A 22,431-nucleotide genomic window follows, 5' to 3' on the forward strand; every position below is an offset into this window, starting at 1 on the left:
TAGGAAGATGAATTTCATTGTTTGGTTGGGGGACCAAAATTTACTGGGAATACTAATTCTATTGTTTGGTTAGATTTGGAATTGTAAGGAATAATGAGTATAAAGACCTATATGCCCCTACAAATTAATAAAAGTAATATAATTAAAAAAGAAAGCAAGGGTATAATAGGCAATCTATTCACTTTTTCTTCCCATCTTCCATGGAAAACAAAATCCTAATAAATTCCATGAACCAAACACTAGAAAACAACATTTTCCTTCACTTTAAGGAAAATGTTTTCCTTTGGAAAACATTTTCCATGAACCAAACATCCCCTTAAGGAATAAATTTTGTGCACTAACTAGTCGAAATTAATGTATCAAAATAATAATAATTTTTTTTATTATTATAATTAAGGAATTAATTCTATGTAATAACTTGTCGAAATTAATGTACCAAAATAATAATTATTTATTAACATAATTGCCTAATATGATTTTCTTACTTACAAATTTGTAATTCTACACACACACATAATTGCATTAAGCCCACAAGCATTAGTGTTTAATTACAACTTTTTTAAAGTTCAAGGGTCAAATTATTTTATCCATATAAAATTAAAGAGTCTATTTGACTCGCATGAGAGAACATGTGCGCATGAGAGAACTAAGAACCAATCAGAGCCATCTATCTGAAAAGATCTAATGCATCATAAGCAATTTTAAAAAAATAAGGTGACACAATGTAAATTAAAGTACACCTAAGCAACAATATTAAGTGCACCTAACATTATCATTAGTTACACCGAATTTGAAAGATAATTACTCACACTCTATAGTGTAAAAGGTTGCACTTATAGTGATATTACTTGCACCTTTTATTTGCACACTTGTACATGTTACTTGCACTTCAAACACATGTAATTAACTTGCACTCCAAAGTTTGAGTTATTTACAAAAATATGATGATTTTTTTTTAATTATTTATGATATGTTGATATTTCCAGACGGACGACTTCGATGAGTTCCTAGTTATCTCCAGGATAACGATCGTTGGGCACTTAAAAGGAGACCATGAGATTTATTATAGAGCATCGCCTTATTAAAGGAATAATAATTATGAAGTGGCGGGGCGCTTAATGAGGATGGCGCGTAGTTACTAGGCTCGTAGTTATTATAGGCTTACTGAGTATAGGAGTTGGTGTATTCATTAGTATAAAGATTAGATACCTATGACAAGTAGATGACATGCTCACAATCTTGTACTAGACATACTCGGTAATATTGGTAACATTATTACTGTTAACTGATGCTTTTAATGAGAGACTGAGATAAACTTTCAAGTGTTAAACACTTACCATTCTTTAGAAACTAAAAAATGACAGGATCAGGATCAAGCAGTTCCCATGGCTCTCACAACCTGAACCGCGATGGCAATGCAAACATGAATGCCTTGCCAGCAAACTTGCACGACCTCCGTGACTAGCTCAACAACAACTGTGGTGGAGGCCAACAGTGGCTCAGAGCACTAATTCCACCTTTGGACCATGCAACTGCCTAGGCAATTCAACAGGCATCAATGACACTAACTCAATTGGTGGCAAGGATGCAATACCCCCCCCCCCCCCCCCCCCCCCGCTAGCTCAAGAACTGAGGTGATGTCGCCACGACGAGACAGAACCCAATGACTATTACACTTGATCCAGGGTTCTCCGGGATCTCTGGGTTAGGTCTGTCATTTATACACTTATCATGTTACTAGCCCCTACTCCCGAGCTGTGAAGTATATGAGTCAGCTTATAGAGTAATAATGACAGTAGATTCCTTAATATCCCATCACTATGTATAACCATAGATTACAAATTTAAAAAACTTAAATTTGGTGTTGAATATTTTAGAGCTACCCCAACATTTGTTGGCAACAACGCTTAACATGCCCACTAAATTTTACTGGGGAGCAGTATGACTGTATGAGTACCAACTTTATTTTTTTATTGTTATTATTTTTCTAAGTGGATCCACTATATTAGGAAAAACTCATTTCTCGGTAAATTCTTTTTTCTTCTCTTTCCCGTATCAACGAAAAACTCTAAAAAATTTTCAAAAAGGCTAATGATGGACATGCTCTTATATGTTTATTTCCTAACAAATTATAATTTTCAACCCATTCAAATTATTAATAACCCTTGAAAGTAAATTGGAAGCAAATGATTTTCAAAAAAAAAAAAAAATTGGAAGCAAATGAATGTAAAAGAAAATGTAATAAATTATAAATACTATGATATAGTAATATGGTTTATTTAATTTTAAAAGTAGAAGAATATTGGTGAGACAAGCTAGTTGAGGAAGTGGAGTATAAATTAGCTTAATTAAGTTGGGCTAAACACTCCACAGTTTATTAGTTTAATTCAACAAAACACGTAAGACAAAAAGTTTTTGAGAGTTAAGATTTGCATTTTTGTATTTTACAGAATGAGATTTTGAAGATATGTTGTGTTGGCTATTGCATCTTCCATCAAATTTCCAGGTAAAAGTGCAAAACACATTTCCATATCAGTCTAGTCAGCAGATACGCGTTGCGGTCATCCTTTGTCTCTCTCTAACTCCCACATTGTTTGATGTGATTGGCTTTTGGATGCCTCAATTTTCAAAACCCCTTTTTATTAAATTCTTGATTCCGAGATTGTACTCTTTTTCGTACGTTTAATTCCAATTTCACGCGGTTCTTCGGCGAAAACTTGAAACTCAAATTGAAGTATGCCGTGATTCCTTGGAAAGCCCACTGATGTTGATGTTGATGTGACCCTAGAGCTCTTGGAAAAAATTCAAAAGAAATCATATAAAATTCAAGAACCCCACACACACACACACAAACTGTTTGTGTATATTCCATTCCTGTGTAAAGTACTAAAGTGTTCTTCTGGATACTAAAGTGTTGTATTTTATGTGTGTGTATATATGGTAATGGAATATCTCCTTGACTTTCTAGGGTGTTGATAAGTAATCAGAGCGAAGCTTCGTGTAAACTTCTGTCAGCAATAAGCTTTATATATATATATATATATATATATATATATATATATATATTATTATTCTAAAGAGCAGTTGTGTTGTGTGGGGGCAGTTCTCGGTTACCTGATCGATCTTAAGACTGGGCAGGAGAATTTGATAGTTTAGGATCACTTCTTAGTTGCATTTTGATGGTACAGAAGCGGAACTTTACTCACAGGGGTGATGACGGCTCTGAAAATCCAGCTCCTCAGGCATCCAAGAGCCTGCATTCTTTTGCTACGTAAGTAGCCTGTTTCCTGTGTTTATTATAGTACATATTTGGAAGGAAAATCATTTTCCCTCCATTTGTTTCTGTTGGGCAGAAGTCGATAAAGGGTCAAGTCCATCAATTGGTAGCCAGAGGATTGTTGGGCGGAGGCCAGTAAATGGCCAAGTTCAGCCCTTCAGCATCCTGCACCTGCTTTTCGAAAATAAAGTTGCACCTCTATAGCTTTAATTTTGGTGTAGTGGTAAGCATTTGATCCTTACAGTTTCATATACGGAAGCTGATGCTATATATATATGCAGGTTTATTACTGATTTGAAGAGCGGATCCTCAGAGCTTGCTCCAAAGTTGGAACCCTTCTTTCGGCGCTTGGTATGATCTCTCTCTGCTTAGTAGTAGTTATTGTCTATTGCAATGTTGTTTGGGATAGGATCTCTTCTGTAATTATTGTCTATTGCAGTGTAGTCTGCAAAACACATACTTTTGAATTTAGACCACTATGAAAGTGTAGCATGTGTTATTCTGTTTTAAATTCATTTGTTGTGTAAATTATTTAAAGCTTGCGGCTTGCTTGATGTTCAGTTTAACTTTAATTGCTGCATAGAAATTTCGTGGTTGATTAAGTTAGTTCATATCATTTGTGCTCAGCAGCAAGGTCTGTCTGGGGTTATAATTTGACTAACCAGTTGTGAAGCAGACCTTTTTTTTTAGAAATGTTTGGGAAGACTAATTTATTGGTTGTAATTACAAACTGATTGTTGTTTTCTTCACTAAGCAACTTTTTCTTCTAAAATCTTCATACTTATGCTCTGATTACTTGAATGACAATAGGTTCGTGAGGAGGTTGAAAATGCAATCCGCTCATCCCTCAGGTCAGTTGCACTAAATAATTTGATATTCTTGTTGCATCCACTGCTTGACGGTTTTTTTCTTCTTTTCTTTTTTAAATATAAATATTGCATAATAATGTGACTTAGGTTGAAGGTGATATGACTTTGTGAATATTATAATTTTGCAATACTTTATCTCATTAGTCATTACAAAGATGTTAAGCTGGTTTGGTATTATATTTAAGCTTTATATATTCGGAGTATATGTTTTTCTTTGTACCGTCTATAAGGTGGGTCTTGTTTGTTGTAGATCTCCACTTAATCAAATTGAGCCGTCCCGGTCAAGTGCATTCCATCTACATATCAATGATAAATTTCCCACTACCATTTTCACATTCAGTAAGATTGAATCTGAGGGCAGTAAGCCTGTGGAAATTGTCTTGTATGATGCTTATTCCAGAAGGAGAATAACATCAGGGCCCTTGTCTTCTGTTAAAATCAATCTTGTTGTGGTTGATGGTGATTTCAGTCCGGATGATCGAGAAGATTGGACAGAACAGGAGTTCAATAATAAAGTTGTCCATGAAAGAGATGGCAAAAGGCCACTCTTGACTGGGGATTTGGTGATTCAGTTAAAAAATGGCATGGGTCATATTGGTGATATTAATTTCACTGATAACTCAAGCTGGATAAGGAGCCGGAAATTTCGGCTAGGATTAAAAACCATTTGTAATTCTGGTGAGCAAAGAGTCAGAGAAGGAATAAGCAAAGCCTTCACTGTAAAAGATCATCGTGGAGAGTGTAAGTTTTGCACAATCATATCCCTACATATATCAAGTGATAAATATGTTAAGTGCCTCATTTTACACATCAAATAAAATTTCAAAAAACGTTTGCAAGTTCCGTTTTAGTGATTTAACTACTTAATAGCCTTCTATAGAAGATTATGAGTTCGATCAATTCATTTTGTTTACCGGATATTGTGTATTGGATGCAGCATACAGGAAGCATTACCCGCCATCCTTGCACGACAAAGTATGGCGGTTGGAAAAGATAGCTAAAGATGGTGCTTCCCATAAGAAACTGACTGACATTGGAATATCTTCAGTTAAATGCTTTCTAAGGATGTACACCACAAATCCATCTGATTTGCGCCAGGTTAGGCTATATCCTGATCGTCTTTTATGAGTTGTCGAGTCTCTAGTTTGAATTTCTCTTTTATTTGGCTTCATTGTACATTTAATCTTCTAACCCTTTGTGGGCATCGTAGATGCTTGGCTACGGGATGTCAAACAACACGTGGGAGAAAATCATAGAACATGCCACCACTTGTGTTGTGGATGATAATGAGTGGTACATGTACAAGGTTGCGGAAAGTATTGTGCTTGTGTTCAATTCGATCTTTAAGATTGTAGGAGCTATTTTTGATGGCCAAAACTACCAGCCACTTGACGGACTTAACATATTTCAAATGGTTTGTATTCCTATCCTGGAAAATAATTCAGTCCAATTTCATATATAGATGTTTGAAGACTTGCTCTAAATAACCTAAAACTAGAAGACTCAGAATAATCATGTTTGTAATAATTCTTGCTGAATAGCGAAGTTGTAAGCATATTGTAGTTCACTGACATTGATAAAATAAGAGAGAACATATGAGTTTATAAGACTATGGGTTAGACTAGCTAACAGATTAGATTGCCACCCGTGTTATTGTTGGTGTCCATAATACAATCGCTTTGCATGTTTTTGTAATGAATGAGAAATCCATGACCGGAACTGACAGTGTTTGTTGTCTAATGGCAGCGGATGGTGGAAGATCTTAAGCAGTGTGCTTACAGAAACCTTAAAGATTTTGTTTTGGTTGAGGATCACTCCATCATATGCAACCCTATGGTTATGCCAAATCCCCAAGTTGGCCTGTCTATCAGCCCTAGTTCGAGTCAAGAGACTTTTAACTTCCCAGTTGAGCAAGGTACTAAACTCTCAAACTTCATTTCGCCCTTGTCTTCCCTTTTTGATAATAGGAAGATATAAGAGCATATAAGCCCTTCAAACATTCTGTGGGCACATTGAAATAATTAACTCCAAGGGCAGGTTCTGATACCATGTTACGCACATGGGCCAAACCGCACTAAAAGATTGAATCCACTCAATTAACTAGTCTAACTCATGGCCTTATAAACTCATATGGACTCTGAACCGTTTTCCTCTTTCCAAGCTCACAAATAGTTGGCTGGTGTATGTAACTAATTATCCTTTTCCACATACAGATCAGTTGGAGATGCAGATGTACTCCGATCATACCACAATCTCACCGCCAAATTACGAATTGCAACAAAGTCCATTTGGAGTATCTATGCCCGAAAGTTCTCATAGAATGGGAAGCAGCAGCAGCTGTTTTCTTATCAATAATCCTTCTGCTGTCTATGCTGGAGATGTTTGGGCTCCCAGTGGTTCACAGGACCCACTAATTATCACTGATAATCCAACCACTACACCCAGTAACTATCAGCTCGAGTCACCGCCGCCTTGGCTGGCAAATTATGGACTGTCTGCTACTTCAAGCACTGAACCAGCTTCTCTTAGTTTTGGCATCAACAGCTCAAAGACTGGAAAGCCAAGAGCTAGGTGGTGCAAAATTCGTGCTGTCGTTAAGTGGACAATATTGGTGAAGAAGCGGAAATGGCACGCGTAGATTTCAGAATGCATGTTTGATAAGCCTCTAGGTAATTTTGTAAAATAGTACAGCAGCCTATGCTCTTTGTTTGTTCATTATCATATAAGTGCCACTGTGAGTATCCTTACAAATGTTAAATATATATATGTGCAAGCCCTTTAGTAAGAGTCGCCCAGACAAAAGTGTGCATTTGGGAAGATTTTGGTTGCTGGTAAGAACAGCAACTGTAAAAAGCAATATCATCCTTAATGCTGGTTTTGTCTAGTGGCTAGTAGTCTAGTACTTGTAAGCAGTTGTCTCCTGTTTCTTTGTAAGATGTTTTGATTTCTTGTACATTAATGACTAAGTTTCTATTTCGAGTTGAACTTTTTATTTATTTATATATTTTGTTAAAATTGATGGACTGTAGATTTAATTGAATAACAATAGTTATCACTTTCTAGTAAATGAATACAACAGACAGAAAATTTGTATAAGCTTACATAATTAATATGAATGAAAAAAAAAAAAAAAAGTCAATTTGTATTGTTAAGCTAAGCCACCATTTTGGTTAGTCTGTTGTTCCCTGTTAAGTGGTGCAGCAGGTTGTGCATTGCACTGCCTTGATGCCCTGGAATTATAATGAGATTTTCGTCTGGAAAAAAAGTTCCAACCCCTCTTAGTTTTCGCCAGCTTCTGCACCTCTTCTCTCATGTTTTGGCACTCTTTTTCGAGATCAGCAACGCGATGCCTCATGTCTTCCATTCCTGTTCCTCCTCCCTTGCAGTGCTCGTGGCACTCATCGTTTTGATTCTGCGAGCCCTCCAGGTTGTCGGAGACGAAGAACCAGCCCGAGATGGATGTGCGCAGCCTGAGCTGTTCAAAGAACAAGACTTGGACGATCACTCTCAGAGGCAGCCTCTCGTTCTGCGCTGCGTGTGTGCTCGCCTCTAACGAAAGCTTCTGACAGTTCATCAGTCTGCAAATTTGCTCTCTTTCTGCATCTGCAAGCCAAGGATGTGCCTGAAACCCAAATTAAATGTGATATGTTGGCTGGATGGTTCGGGTTTGTTTGCTGGGCGGAAGATAAAGTTGCGCCTTAGCTATAAGTTATAGCAGCTTTTGGCGTAGCGATCGAGCTAGGTTATGAGTTCGAGCCCCAACAAGAGCAGTTAAGGCTGGAGATTGTTGGGCGGATCGGAGGCCTAATGGGCAAGTCCAGAACCATGCCTGCCTCTCGAAAATGTGTGGCGGGATAAGAAAATAAAGACCCCAGCAAGAGCCGGATGCTCAGATTCGAACCCACCTTTGACATGGTATGTACCAAATTGAAGCATGTGCTCCATCTCAACTAAAAGGCTAAGCTGATAGTTGAATTGCACATTAATGGTTATATGCTCAACAGTAACTAGGTACCTTTAGATATATATCAATTGCACGATAGATGGCGTCGGAGAGTGGTCTTGCATAATCCGGGATTGCAGCAGCCAGGGCCTGGAACTTGGGGAACTTGAGGTTAACATCTGGTGCTACCTCAGCAAGATATGAGTCCACCAGATTGGCAACCCGTGTTATCGATGTTAAAGAATGGGTGGTGGTGGTGGTGGTGGTTTCTTCCATGATAAATGGAGTTTCATCAGCAGCGATCGCGATCGCTGCTGATGTGTGATGGTCCATCAACATGAAATGATCGAGAATCCTTTGGAAACAGTCGATGTCGTACAAGGTTTCAACCGAGTACCCAATGTTTGGTATGAGGAGGTCGTCTAGTGACGCCTGGTCGAGCTGCATCCCGACTCGTCTCTCCAAGCTTTCCCTGCACAACTGGCTCGTCTGCAACATCATAGCGGTGCGAAGCAGCCTGAGCACGAACCGGGTTTCCACGACCCCTTTCTGGCTCGTTAGTAGCCCCACAATTTCTTCCAGGAGTGCCTTTTGGTCGGTCTCCGAAGGTGTGGAGATTTTGGAGCTAGACTTGGCCTGGCTGGCATCCTTAAAGCTGGATTGCCTGTTCATTAGGGGAATGTATTTCTTTGCATAGTAAACAAGGGAGCTTGCAATGTTTTCGGGCTTCATACCTCCATCCTCAACAGCTCTCACGAAACGCTTAAAGAACGGTAAGCTGATGAAGCACACGTCCTCGAACCACCAATCATCTGACGTGCACGACGCCACTTGCAGCTTCGTTGCCCCGCCCCCGGCCCCACCCCCGCTGCTTATCCCGTTCCAAACTTCACCAGCATTGACGGTGCCACTGCAGCCCGCGACTGGCCAGTTAAAGAGCGTGGCGGTGGTGGTGGTGGTGGTGTCAGCGCAGGCTTTCATGGCCAACGAGTGTATGCATCGGGGCACAATGTGGAGGTCCTCTGCCTGCGCGATAACTTCTTGACACGTTTCGAGGGCTTTAATGGTGTCGGTCCAATTCGCGAAAACTTCATTGAGGAAAAGCTCAGTCTGTACAATGAGGTTCCCCTCCCCATAGTCCTCTGTCATTTGAAGGTATTCTGCTGAACACCTAAGGCTTACTATGTTTGAAGCTGTAAGCTCTATTTTAATGCTGTAACAGAACTTGGCTACAAGCTCAAATGCTTTAGCCCCTCCAGGTATGTCTCCCAGTTGCAAAATGCACATTGATCCATCGTTTTTGTTCGATTCTCTGATCATCTTATCTAATAGCCCACTTCTGGATAGTAAAGGGAACTGCACACACCACACCATACAATCAAATCAAACTTATCTCAATAATACAATCACAGATAATCTCAGCCAAGATAGCTAAAGATATAGGCCTTGTTTGGTAAATGGTTAGCTGTTAGCTGATTGTGTTAATTAGAAGGTATAACTAGTTGATAACATTAGTTATTGTAGAAAAGTGTTTGGTAAATTGGATGTTAGCTGATAGTTGTTTGGTATAATTTCTTTTCTAAAAAAGCTAATTGAAAAAGTTGCTTGGAGTAATTTTTTGAATTTTAGAATTTCGGAGTTGCAAAAAACTAATTAACCAAACACTTATATTGATATTTTAACTAAATCAAACAATTAATAGTGATAAAAAAGTCAAAATTGGCCTATAGACGAATTATTTTACCAAACAGGGCCATAATTAAACTTATAACCATAAGGTCACTAGTTCAAATTCCAGCCTTTTTGGTTTGAGCCAATCAGACAACCTAAGTTAATTTAGGTCCTTACCGCTAGGGTCACAAGAGAGGCGGGGCAGGTTCCATCGTCACCCTTAAATTAAATGCAGTATTTTCAGCAAATTAAAACGTGGGATATGGATGTTTACCTTGTGAAGATGAAAGGACATTTCTCCAATTTCGACTGTAACATCACTGGGAAGCCCGGAAGTGCAATGCCTGAAAGGTTTAGGAAGAAATTAAAACCTAAAAAAGCCAGATCGAAATCCTTAATGGAGATCAAATCAAGAAAGATATGATGCTAATTACCAAGACTGGCCTTCACGATGAAAAGCCTCAGATTTTGAGCCAAGCCTCATGCACGCCATTGCATGTATCAAACACTGTCAAAACAAGTATTTTCAGAAATCATATCATATCGGTGCAGATCAGATGAAATGGAAAGAGAAGACATAGAGAAAATTATGAGAAGGAAGGAATAAAAATGGAGAGTGGGCTTCGGATTTGTAGGAAAGAGTAGTGGTGATGTTTGTAGGCTTGCATGGGTGTGTCCGAGTCACAAGTCAAAAATAAAATGATTGGAAATCACTTAAGTTACTGCAATCACATTCACATCCATCTGTCTAGTAACTATTATTTTTATATTTTTATATTTTTATATTTTAAATGAAATAATATTTCACCTTTTATTTAAATTGAATAATTACTTTTTTTTTTAACACCTATTTAGAATGGCAAATGCTACTCTTACTCTCGAATTCTACCCCCAACTTTTACTCTCTCTTACAAAATTTTGATGTTGTCATTTTCATTAGGACCCACAGGATGGAGATAACTAATCACCAATTGTCACATAAGGGAATAAAAGTGATGACGTAGAAGTAGGAAGTACATGTAATACAACTTATTTAAAATTGGAATGGTAACGAACGTGTCATCGTAATACACAGTAGTTGAAAAATTGAATAATTACTTTAAGGGTGTGTTTGGTTTAAATATTGGAATCCAAATAGTAATGGGAATCAAATATTTGTTAATGACAATAGGTTTAAGTGGAAGGAGTTACTTTGTTTGGTAGGAAATTGAAATTGAAATCAAAATAAAGAATATATATATATATATATATATATATATATATATATATATATATATATATATATATGCGCCTAAGTGCGGTTGTGCGGTTAAATCTGAGCTATTAATCTTGCTTAAATCAATGTCCAAGATTACTAAAATTTAAAAAAAAAACATGGTGTCAATTTGGTAATTTTTGCATCTAGGTCAAATTTAAGGTGCATGATTTTCCTTCTTAAGGTCGTGATTTTTGTGCTTAAGGTGCGTGTGTTGTGTGCTTAATGTGAGTATTTGTTGAAACTTAAGGTGCGTGATTTTGATGCTTAAGGTGTGTGAGTTTTGTGCTTAAGGTGTTTAATGTGAGTAGTTGTGTGAAACTTAAGGTGCATGAGTTTTGTGTTTATGGTGAGTAGATGTTGAAACTTAAGGTGTGTGGTTTTCCTTCTTAAGGTGCGTGATTTGTATGCTTAAAGTGCGTGAGTTGTTGAAACTTAAGGTGCGCCATTTTAAAACCTTAGGTGCGTGGTTTGTGTTCTTAAGGTGCTTTGTTTGTGTACTTAAGGTGCGTCAACCGCACAACCACACGGGAAGCTGTACTCGCACCTGAACCTTTCATATATATATATATATATATATATATATATATATATATATATATATATATATAGAATTAGGTTCTGGTGCGGTTGGTAGCCCTAGGTGCGGTTGTGCGATGAGAGGAGAGCCATTGATTTTGTTTAAATCAACGTCCAGGATTACAAAAAAAAAAAAAATGATGTGACAATTTGGTAATTTTTGCAACTAGGTCAAGTTTAAGGTGCGTGAGTTTCGTGCTTAAGGTGCGTGAGTTTTGGGCTTAAGGTGCGTGTGTTTTGTACTTAATGTGAGTATTGTTGAAACTTAAGGTGCGTGAGTTTTTTGCTTAAGGTGCGTCCTGTTTCTTCTTTGCGCACACTTCTCTTTGAGTCACGGGTAGTTCAGGCCCTCAAAAAGAACAAAACTTTTGAACTGAGGGGTGGTTCAGACCCACAAGAAGAACAAAATTTTTGAACTAAGGGTTAGTTCAGACCCTCAAGAACAAAACTTTTGAATAAAACTTAATGTGCGTCATTTTAACACTTAAGGTGCGTGAGTTTTGTGCTTAAGGTGCGTGTGTTTTGTGCTCAAGGTGTGTCCTGTTTCTTCTTTGTGCACCCTTCTCTACAAGTCACGGGTAGTTCAGACCCTCAAGAAGAACAAAACTTTTGAACTGAGGAATGGTTCAGACCCACAAGAAGAACAAAACTTTTGAATTGAAGGGTGGTTCAGACCCTCAAGAACAAAACTTTTAACATGTGTCATTTTAACACTTAAGGTGCATTGTTATAACACTTAAGGTGCGTTGTTATAACACATAAGGTGCGTTGTTTTAATACTTAAGGTGCGTTGTTACACTTAAGATGCGTTGTTCTAATACTTAAGGTGCGTTGTTCTAATACTTAAGGTGCGTTGTTCTAATACTTAAGGTGTGTGTTTCTATCACTTAATGTGCGTCATTTTTAGCTCATTTCTTCCAGACACACGTTTTTTTTTCATTGATTTGAGCCGTTGATTTAGATTTTAATGCTTGTGCATCAATCGCACAACCGCACGAGAAGCTTTTACCGCACCTGAACCCTTCCATATATATATATATATATATATATATATATATATATATATATATATATATATATATATATATATATATATATATATATATATATATATATATATGTATAAGTTCTGGTGCGGTTAGGGTGTCCAGGTGCGATTGTGCGGTTTAATCTAGGCCATTCATCTCGCTTAAATCAACGTCCAGGATTACCAAAATTTAAAAAAAAATGCGATGACAATTTTGTAATTTTTGCATCTAGGTCAAAATTAAGGTGAGTGTTCTGTGATTAATGTGCGTGAGTTTTGTATATAAGATGCGTGAGTCTTGTGCGTAAGGTGCGTGAGTTTTATGCTTAATGTGCGTGAGGTTGTGCTTAATGTGAGTAGTTGTTAAAACTTAAAGTGTGGGCTTTTGTGCTTAAGGTGCGTGAGATTTGTTCTTAATGTGAGTGGAGTTTGTGCTTAATGTGCGTGAGGTTAGTGATTAATGTCAGTAGTTGTTGAAACTTAAGGTCTGTGAGTTAATACTTAAAGTGCGTGGGTTTTGTGCTTAATGTGCGTGGGTTTTGTGCTTAATGTGCGTGAGTTTGTGCTTAATGTCAGTAGTTGTTGAAACTTAAGGTCTGTGAGTTAATACTTAAAGTGCGTGGGTTTTGTGCTTAATGTGCGTGAGGTTGTGCTTAATGTGCGTGGATTTCGTACTTAATGTGCGTGAGTTTGTGCTTAAGATCTAACACTTAAGGTGCGCCATTTTTATCTTATGCTTCTTACTTCCAGACACGCGTTTTTTTTGTTTTTTTTTTGTTTTTAATTTTTATTGATTTGAGCCGTTAATCTAGATTTGATCAACTACTCATATCTAACCGCATGGGAAGCTATACCCGCACCTGAACCCTTATATATATATATATATATATATATATATATATATATATATATATATATATATATATATGGGTGAGATCTGGTGCGAAAATTTGCTCAGGTGCGAACATGTGGTTTAATCTTAGCCGTTGATCAAATCTAGATCAACGGCTCTAATCAATGAGAATTAAAAAAAAAAACGTGCGTCTAAAAGGAAATAACGCACCTTAACCTTAAGCATTAAAATGACGTACCTTAAGTAGACAAACCACGCACCATAAGAACACAAACCATGCACCTAAAGTTTTAAAATGGCGCACTTTAAGTATTATAATTGACGCACCTTAAGTATAGAAACAAAGCACCCTAAGAAGGAAAACCATGCACCTAAAGTTTTAGACTGTGACACCTTAAATTTTAACAACTGACGCACCTTAAGCACACAAATCACGCACCTTAAGTACACAAACCACGCACCTTAAGAAGGAAAACCACACACCTTAAGAAGTAAAATCACACACCTAAAATTTTAGACCGACGCATCTTAAGTTTTAACAAAAACGCACCTTAAGTTCTCAACTGAAGAACCGACGCACCTTAAAGCACAGAAACAACGCACCTTAAGAAGGAAAACCACGCTCCTTAAGTTTGACCTAAATGCAAAAATACCAAATTGCCATCACATTTTTTTTAATATGCGTTCAATCTGGACGGTCCTTTTTAACGAGATCAACGGCTGTCATTCAACCCATCTTTCACCTGGGCACAGTATTCACATGTGATCTCTTATTTATATATATATATATATATATATATATATATATATATATATATATATATATATCATGGACAATAACCTTTTATTTTTTATTTTTTATTTTTTTCTCCATTATTTATGATTCCATTGTTTTAAAGTAGAAGACTAAAAGGATAATGAGTTTTTTAATTATTAAAGGATTTGATGCCAATAGTAAAATAACAAAAGTAGACAAACAAAAATGATGATGGATATGAAAACCCGTAGGGTGCAAAAGTCCCCAATCAAACACACCCTAAATATATAAGATAAAATGATTGTTGCTTATTAGAAAAAGTGTAATATTTTTGAGAAAAAATGTTATACTTTTGAAAGAAAATGTTATACTTTTAAATTAAAAAAAATTGTAATATTTTGAGCTTGAAAAGTTACTTATGAGAAAGAGTATAATATTAGTAATTGATAAATTAATTGATTGTTTCTTATAAGAGAAAGTGTAATATTTATGAGAAAACGTGTGATACTAAATTACTAATTAATAATAGATTGATTGTTAATTATTAGGGAAACTCTAATGCTAATGAGGAAAAATGTGATAAGTTTAAAGAAAAATGTAATATTTTAAATCAAAATATAATATTTACATAGAGTTTGGTTGGAATGAGGGAAGTAGGGGGGGGGGGGGGGGGGGGGGGGGGGGCGGGGGGGGGGAATTGTAATTTTATGGAAAAGAATAAAATAGAAATTTAAATTACAGTGTTTAGTAGACAGAAATAGAATGATTAGGAATTGAAAGAGAATAAATGGATAAAGATTAAAATGTCCTTATATAATACGGAGTAATAATAATATAATAAAAAGAAGGGCAAAATAGTAATTTATCATGAAATTACAATTCCAGAATTTCCCCCTAGGACTTCCAATTCCTCCAAACCAAACTATGGAATTGAAATTTCATGTAGTTTGGTATGAATGGAATTACAATTCCATCATACCAAACACTTCATTAGGGATTTAAGAGTTAAATATGAGAGAAAAGTGTAATATTAATTATGGATAAATTGATTATATTGAGAGAAAGTGTAATATTAATTATGGATAAATTGATTGATTGTTACTTATGATGATTTGGGGTTCAAATATATGATTGTTACTTATGAGGGAACATGATACCGATGAGAAAAAGATTAATACTAATAAAGAATAAATTGACTGATTGTTATTTATGTGAGAAAATATAATATTTATGTGAAAAAGTGTAACTTTTTTTTTTAAAGAAAAATGCAATATTTTAAAATAAAATATAACGTTTAGGAATTGAAGATTTACTTAAAGGAAAGTGTAATACTTATTAGAAATCCAGTCTAACGAAATTTTTGTCAAATTTTAAATATTAAAATTTGTAAATGCCAATGTGGTAATTACAATGTTAACATATTATAACATCACATTGGTGATTTCATTATCATATAAATAAAGTTTACGCTTAATTTAATATATATTATTAGTTTTTATACCAATTTTAAATACGTGAATTAAATTGACCAATTTATGTAAAACATATAAAATAATTACAATAAATCTTGATATATCCCAACTCATAGTTAACTAAACAACTAGAAATGAAACAACCCATGTAATAGGTTAAAATTCATGTTCCAATTAAGTAGATACTATATGTCTATATATGAAGCTATATATTAACTTTTATCAAACTTATGTTATGTGTAATCTTCTTGTTGATTAGTATATCAGTATATATATTACATGGAATCAAGTTCACACCACTCTTGTCTTGATTCATAATTGAGTTGATTCATTTTTAAATATTAGGGATGTCAATCTTATCGAAATTGATGGACTAACCCAATAATTCTGAAAAAGAAGAAGAAGAAATTATTATAATTACTATAAATATATTAAATTTTTAATTAGTTATATTTATTACTTTCTCCGTCCCAAAATATGTGCCGGATTCGGTTAACGGGACTTGACTGAAGTTATTTACAATTTAATTTTTTATAATACTGAGTTTAGAATTAGTATGTAAAATTTATATATTTAAAAACTACATTAAAAATACTATTAAACACACCAAAAAAAAAAACAAATTTAAAAATATAAAAAAATGTTAATAGAAGAGAGAGTTTGTTTGACCAATGAATAGTAAGTAGTAGGATAGATAAAATGGAATAGAGTAGTATAAATGTTTATTATAACTGAAAATTTAGAATGTTAATTTGAAAATGTCAAAAATTTCGGTTGAACCCGATAAGCCGGACAACATGATATTTTAGGGATATGACCAATAATTTTAAACTTGATCAGAAAAAAAAAATTATTAGTCTAAAACAATAAGCTCAACAACCCGATATGACTAGCTCGAAGCCGAACGAATTAGCCCGATTGACATCCTTAATAAAAATACAAACACGTATATTCACAAAAATTATCATTAAAAATTCATAAATGAAACCATATATACATCAAGGAACTCGTACATTTTCATAATCATAAAGGTGAAGATGAAACCAGGCATCTCAAAGCACAGCAAATTAATATAAGAAAATTGATTTACCTTGAAGAATGAAGAGGTTTGAGCAAATGAAGTCACAGAGAAAATGGTAATTGAAGAATGATTGTTTAGTCTGTATTTTTGGTATGGTGTAGCTAGCTAGGTTTGTCTAGAGATGGAGTTGAAACAAATGGCTTTCTTGGGCTCAATTGGATCCACTATATTCGATTTAAGATCCGAATTACTAGTAAAACTTAGGCTACCATAGGATCCATATGATTATATATATATATTGATACTAACTCAAAAAAAAAACTCAACAAAAAAAAAATTATTGTAATATGTTTTGGAGAAATTGAAGTCCCGCGAGCGACATATATATATATATATATATATATATATATTCTGTTTTTTCTTTTTCTCCCAAAAGGTTAAATCCCTAACTCCAACAGTGAGGACGCCGACCAAATAGAGCATGTTGAATGATATAAATTACGGTGACTCAATGACTCAACAGACATGGTCAAATGTTGGTGCGTAGTTGAGCACAAGGGATCTGCTCAGTTTAAACATAATCCTATACTGCCGCTGTCAAGGTAAAATCCTTGGTCTCTTCTTTCAAATACTCCCTACCGAACCAGTGAGCTAAACCGTGTGGACAATACATTCTGTTTTTTTTTTCTTTCTTTCTTTATAGAGTACATACTCAAATGCCATCTCTCTCCGATCCCCCCTGTACGTGCGTGTATACGAACCTATTGTATAGTTGGGATGCATAGTTGGGATGTTGTTGATAGAGCTGAAAATACGGACTAGTACCATTAGACACGGGAGACGGAAGGCGGTTGATTAGGTGAACCGCCGCCTCAAAGGCATAGAACTAATGTTTTTGGGGAACTTGACCATGGGCTAACAGGGTGAGGCTTGTTTCTACGACATGACGGTTCCTGCACTTTACACACCCATTTTGTTCATGTGCATGAAGGCAAGATTTCTTGTGTAGTATCCCTGCGGCTGCAAAAATCGAACTTAACTTAATGTACTCACCCCGCATGTCCGATTGAACACACTTTATCGGACGAGAAAATTGTTTTTTCGACTAATGTGCGGAACCTATTGAATATGTGCTAAATATCTAACTTGAGACGCATCGGATAAATCCACATGAACCTAGAAAAGTCATCTACGAACAGTACGAAGTATTTATGACCATCGACTATGGGTACAGGAGATGATCCCCAAATATCAGAAAAAATTAAATCTAGAACTGACTGACTCGAATTTTCAATCCGCGACAACGGGAAGCGCGCAGACTTGCCCATCTAACAGATTGTACATAATTTATTTAACGAACTAAATGAGCCTACGACTGGACAGGTAGACAGAACCTGCCTTAGAACTCGAGAATGTGGGTGACCAAGACGTTCATGCCATGTCTTCGGAGAGGCTTTAGCCGACAAGAAGGAAACTAGATCGGAAAGATTTAGCGTGTACATCCCGCCCGTGCTAGGACCTCTAAGTAGAATGCTAAGTAGTACGGTCCTTCACAACAAAATAACGAGGGTGAAATTCAAAGTACACATCATTATATTGTGTAAATTTTTGGACAGACAGTAGCGATGCACGTAATTCAGGAACATGTAATACATGTTTTAGAACCAGAGACCGAGACGAGGAATTTAATGAAACTGAACCTGTATTTTGTATAGCCAAACCTGTGCCATCTCCCACTTGTAACGTCTCACCTCCGGAATATTGCTCAACACCCGCTAAGCCATCTACGTTTGGCGTTGCGTGAGTATTTGCTCCCGTGTCTGGCAGCCAAACATTCGAGAAGGGAGCAGAAGAGTGGTCATTTTGAAGAGGCTTGTGTGCCATATTCGCTTGAGGCTAATAGCGCGCACTCCAGGTACATGATGCAGACCCCCGTAATTCTCAAATCGCCGGTAACATGTGAGGGCGGTATTGCCGGGTATGTCACAGATTTGACACCAGACACCACCTCGGCCGCGCTGACCCCTACCCCGTTGGCCTCTATGATTCCGGCCATGGCTACGCCCGCCGTCAAGGGCGTTCCTTGGGTTTGACGGAGCCTGCTGCGCGAGTAAAGCAGCCGGTTGATGAGCGACCGGTGCGGTCTCTTCCAGGAAGAGATAACTGTGCGTGTTGAGAAGGTCCGCGACCTCCGGTATGGTTAGCGGTGCACTTTTGGTGGTAAGTGATGCTACTAGCGAACGGAATTCTGAGCGTAAACCTCTGAATAGGTGCAGGTTTTGTTCATCGAGGCATATTGGCCGGCCGGCCTGAGCAAGCTGTTATACAAGGATCTGAGCACGTCCGAGGTATTCTGACGTCAAAGAGTCTCCTTGATGAAGGCATTGTAGTTGCGTCAGTAGGCTCAGCGTGCGTGACCGGGATGTAGACCCCAAAGCCGTTTCGATCGCCACCCAAACTCCTCTGGTGGTGGAGTGGCCGATTGCTAGGTAAAGAACCTCCTCTGCGAGAGAGGAGATTAGCATACTCAAGATCAACTGATCTTGCTGAATCCAGTCTGCATGGAGCGGGTGGGCAGGAATTGGTTGGTTTCATTTTCATTGGCCATAGGATCGATGATAGGCTGATACTAAATGAAGGAGAGAGAATAATGAAATGAAACCCTTATTTTATTAGGAAATGAGTTTTATAATTAAGGGGTAATCAAATCTCATAGTAGTGCTCTAGAAACCCGTTAACCAAATAATAACATTGACTTTGATTCTCATTCCTGATAGTTAAACCCATGAACTAAACACACCCAAATAAACGAAAAATCGAAAAACTACAATTTTTTAAGGCTTAATAACCGTAACCAACCGATAACTGATTTTTTTGGTCGATTCAATTTTCGATTAGCGATTATTGGACAGTTAACCAATATTTTGGTCACTCCTAGAATTTGGAGCAGAGTAATGGAATGCATAATATAGTTCGCACAAAGTTAAAAATTTGAATATAAAAAAATATATTATATTACACTACATTATGTGAGATAATATAAAAGAAAATGCTATTTCTACTTTCAAAATTTATTTGCTCTCTATAAATTTTGATGATGATATATTCTTCTTTCAAATACTACCCACTGAACCATTGAATTACGAGCAATGATGATATATTCTTTAGAGCCCACAAAATGTAAATAACTTAAAAATAGAAAGCAATGTATTGAAATTCTATTAAGACATGAATTTGAACAAAACTAGATTTTTTTTTTTTTGTTTGGTTAATGAAAAATGGAAAATATTTTCTTAAAAAATAGAAAAACATTTTCCATGGTCCCTCTTAGTATTTTGTTTTTTTATGGAAAATAAGTAGGACAATTATGTGCTTACCAATTTTTTTCTTAATTATCATTATTATTATTGTTGTTATTATTATGTAAAAATATAATTATATTTATACTCGTTATTCTTTATAATTCTAAACTTAACCAAACATTATAAAATCTATCAAACAATGGAATATATATTTTTTCATTAAATTTTAATTCTAATTCTTTTCAAATATTTTTCGGCGAACCAAACGCTCAATAGAGTTTAGAACTTTAGATGAATACTGGAGAGTAGTTGAAGTAATTGTCATTTTCTTTGTGGTGCACGCGCTGGCGCGCCGCTACTCAAGGCCAACAAGGCAACAACCAAGTGTCGTGTCGGTGGCAATCTCTGTAATTTCATAGAACGACAAGGTCAGTTCACAAACCCACCAGAAAATATCTTTGGAGGTACATATCTCTGGAACATTCTTCTCTCTATTTCTTGCAAAGATATTTGAACCAAAAATCATCTCCATACGTTTCTCTCTCTAAACATTTCCACCAGTTTTAACACTTTTTTGATTTGATAGATGATAGATTTCTCTCTCTCTATATATATCTATGGTTTAATCGAATTCATTTCTCCTTTGTAGACTCTGTACCTGCATACAAAAATCTGTAGAGGTACAGGAGTTTTACTAGACTCCATTGTTGAGAATTCAAGCTTGCATGGATCGGGAGGCAGGATCCAGCGGATCTTGCTACTACTCCGTTCTTGGGATTCGCAGCGATGCCTCCTCCTCGGATATTCGCTCAGCTTATCGCAAGCTCGCTCTGGTACTGTATCCCAAGAATTCTTAATTTTTGTTTTTCTGGTACTTCATCGGAAGGGTTCTTAATTTTTCTTTTTTTTTTTTTCCTAAAAAGAAAAAGATTTCAATGTGCAATTTTTCAATGTTTATGTGTGCGCATGAACTCAACTTTTGTGTTTGATGTTGTGCGGCGGAGTAGAAGTGGCACCCGGATAGGTGGGCCAAGAACCCGACGGTGGCCGGAGAAGCGAAGCGGCGGTTTCAGAAAATCCAGGAGGCTTATTCAGGTTATATAATAATACAGTAATAGCAAAATTAATAATTAATAATTAATAATAATGATAATAACATCAAATTTATGAATGCATGTGTGTTTGAACGGGAATTCTTTGACGATGTTAATTTCCGTTAATTTTTGTTGCCAGTGCTCTCCGATCAAGGGAAGCGGTCAATGTACGACGCTGGATTCCTTGATCTGCTTGAAGAAGACGAAGTGCGTTTTTTTTTTTTTTTTTTAATTAAACGTTTACTTTTCTTTTTTTAATAATAAAATATTCCCAGATTTTTATCTCAAGAAGATTCTTTGTGTACGACAGCGTTTTAGAGTTTGGTTTATTTTCGTCAGTACTGATTTGCCCCTGACATTCGGGTAAATTGTGAAACAGGGAATGGGTGATTTCCTGCATGATTTGATAAACATGATGGACCAAAATGTTGGGACCCAGGTATTCATTGTGATGTGCAATCAACTATCAGCTTAGGCTTCTAGATGAGATGGAGCACATGTTTCAATTTTTGTGTAGTCTGCAATATAAGAACTTGAATGAATCTTGAAGTTAATTTTATTTGGTTACAGGAGGAGGAAAGTCTTGAGGATTTGCAGAGGACATTTGTGGAGATGTTTGGCCGAGATTTAGCGAACATGATGGACAATGAAGATCCAATGGTGAAGAAGAGACCACGGGATTCAGGACCTAGCTTGAGGACAGCTCAAAACCGTACTTCTAATGTCAATGGCAATGGCACCTCTTATCACTGTTAGTAATAAATTCTGCCTATCCACCACCACTTGTATTATCTTTCCTCATGTGTTGTACTTAATTGGTATGGAGGGTGGATTTACTTGATTTAGATGGAGGCAGATTAGATTTTTCCCAAGGAAAAAAAAAGACATTCTAAGTAATTCAGTTGCATTAGAGATTTGGAAACTTTGTGGAAAAAATTACTTCTTTGCAGTAATAAAATCTCATTCTTGAATTGTTACCAGTTCCTAGTGAAGTAGGAAGTGGAGTGTTGATTCTGTTCTAATAACTAATGTCATGAGTCACCATCATAGAGATTGAATCTCACATGTCTTTTTTTTGGGTGTTGAAAGATGAAGATAGAAGAGACTTCTAGCCAATGGCAAGTTGGGATTTGGGACTTTTTGGAATGTCTTGTGCTTATCCTTTGTTAGAAATTTAATGAGTTTATGGTTTTCTGATCTCATGTTATATTCTAAATGCTAGGCTGTCTAATTTGTTTGTTTCATTTTGCAAGTCATTGGAAGGGATTATGTTGTTCTGTGTTGTGTGGATGATGAGGAAATAATAAATTA

The 22,431-nt window shown here is 36.3% G+C and overlaps 3 protein-coding genes across 3 annotated transcripts; 2 read left to right on the forward strand and 1 right to left on the reverse strand.

Annotated features, from left to right (window-relative positions):
- Window positions 1–2,486: 2,486 nt before the first annotated feature.
- Window positions 2,487–7,146, forward strand: LOC109155377 (calmodulin-binding protein 60 B-like). The gene is made up of 8 exons (XM_019303058.1): window positions 2,487–3,271; window positions 3,559–3,628; window positions 4,088–4,128; window positions 4,397–4,887; window positions 5,084–5,244; window positions 5,357–5,560; window positions 5,893–6,061; window positions 6,360–7,146. Exons 1-8 carry the CDS (start codon window positions 3,180–3,182, stop codon window positions 6,782–6,784), a joined length of 1,653 nt encoding a protein of 550 aa, XP_019158603.1. The 5' UTR covers window positions 2,487–3,179; the 3' UTR covers window positions 6,785–7,146.
- Window positions 7,147–7,289: 143 nt separating this feature from the next.
- LOC109155379 (BTB/POZ domain-containing protein At5g03250) lies at window positions 7,290–10,253 on the reverse strand. The gene is made up of 4 exons (XM_019303061.1): window positions 10,195–10,253; window positions 10,035–10,104; window positions 8,162–9,445; window positions 7,290–7,768 (listed from the first exon to the last, which is right to left on the reverse strand). The coding sequence occupies exons 1-4, from the start codon at window positions 10,251–10,253 to the stop codon at window positions 7,295–7,297; spliced, it is 1,887 nt and encodes a 628-aa protein (XP_019158606.1). The 3' UTR covers window positions 7,290–7,294.
- A 10,232-nt stretch (window positions 10,254–20,485) lies between these two features.
- On the forward strand, window positions 20,486–22,092 carry LOC109155428 (chaperone protein DnaJ-like). The gene is made up of 5 exons (XM_019303134.1): window positions 20,486–20,859; window positions 21,034–21,121; window positions 21,260–21,327; window positions 21,500–21,559; window positions 21,691–22,092. The coding sequence occupies exons 1-5, from the start codon at window positions 20,752–20,754 to the stop codon at window positions 21,874–21,876; spliced, it is 510 nt and encodes a 169-aa protein (XP_019158679.1). The 5' UTR covers window positions 20,486–20,751; the 3' UTR covers window positions 21,877–22,092.
- The last annotated feature ends 339 nt before the right edge of the window (window positions 22,093–22,431 follow it).

This window comes from Ipomoea nil, unplaced genomic scaffold (assembly GCF_001879475.1).
Source record: "Ipomoea nil cultivar Tokyo-kokei standard unplaced genomic scaffold, Asagao_1.1 scaffold2701, whole genome shotgun sequence".
Lineage (NCBI taxonomy): Eukaryota > Viridiplantae > Streptophyta > Magnoliopsida > Solanales > Convolvulaceae > Ipomoea > Ipomoea nil.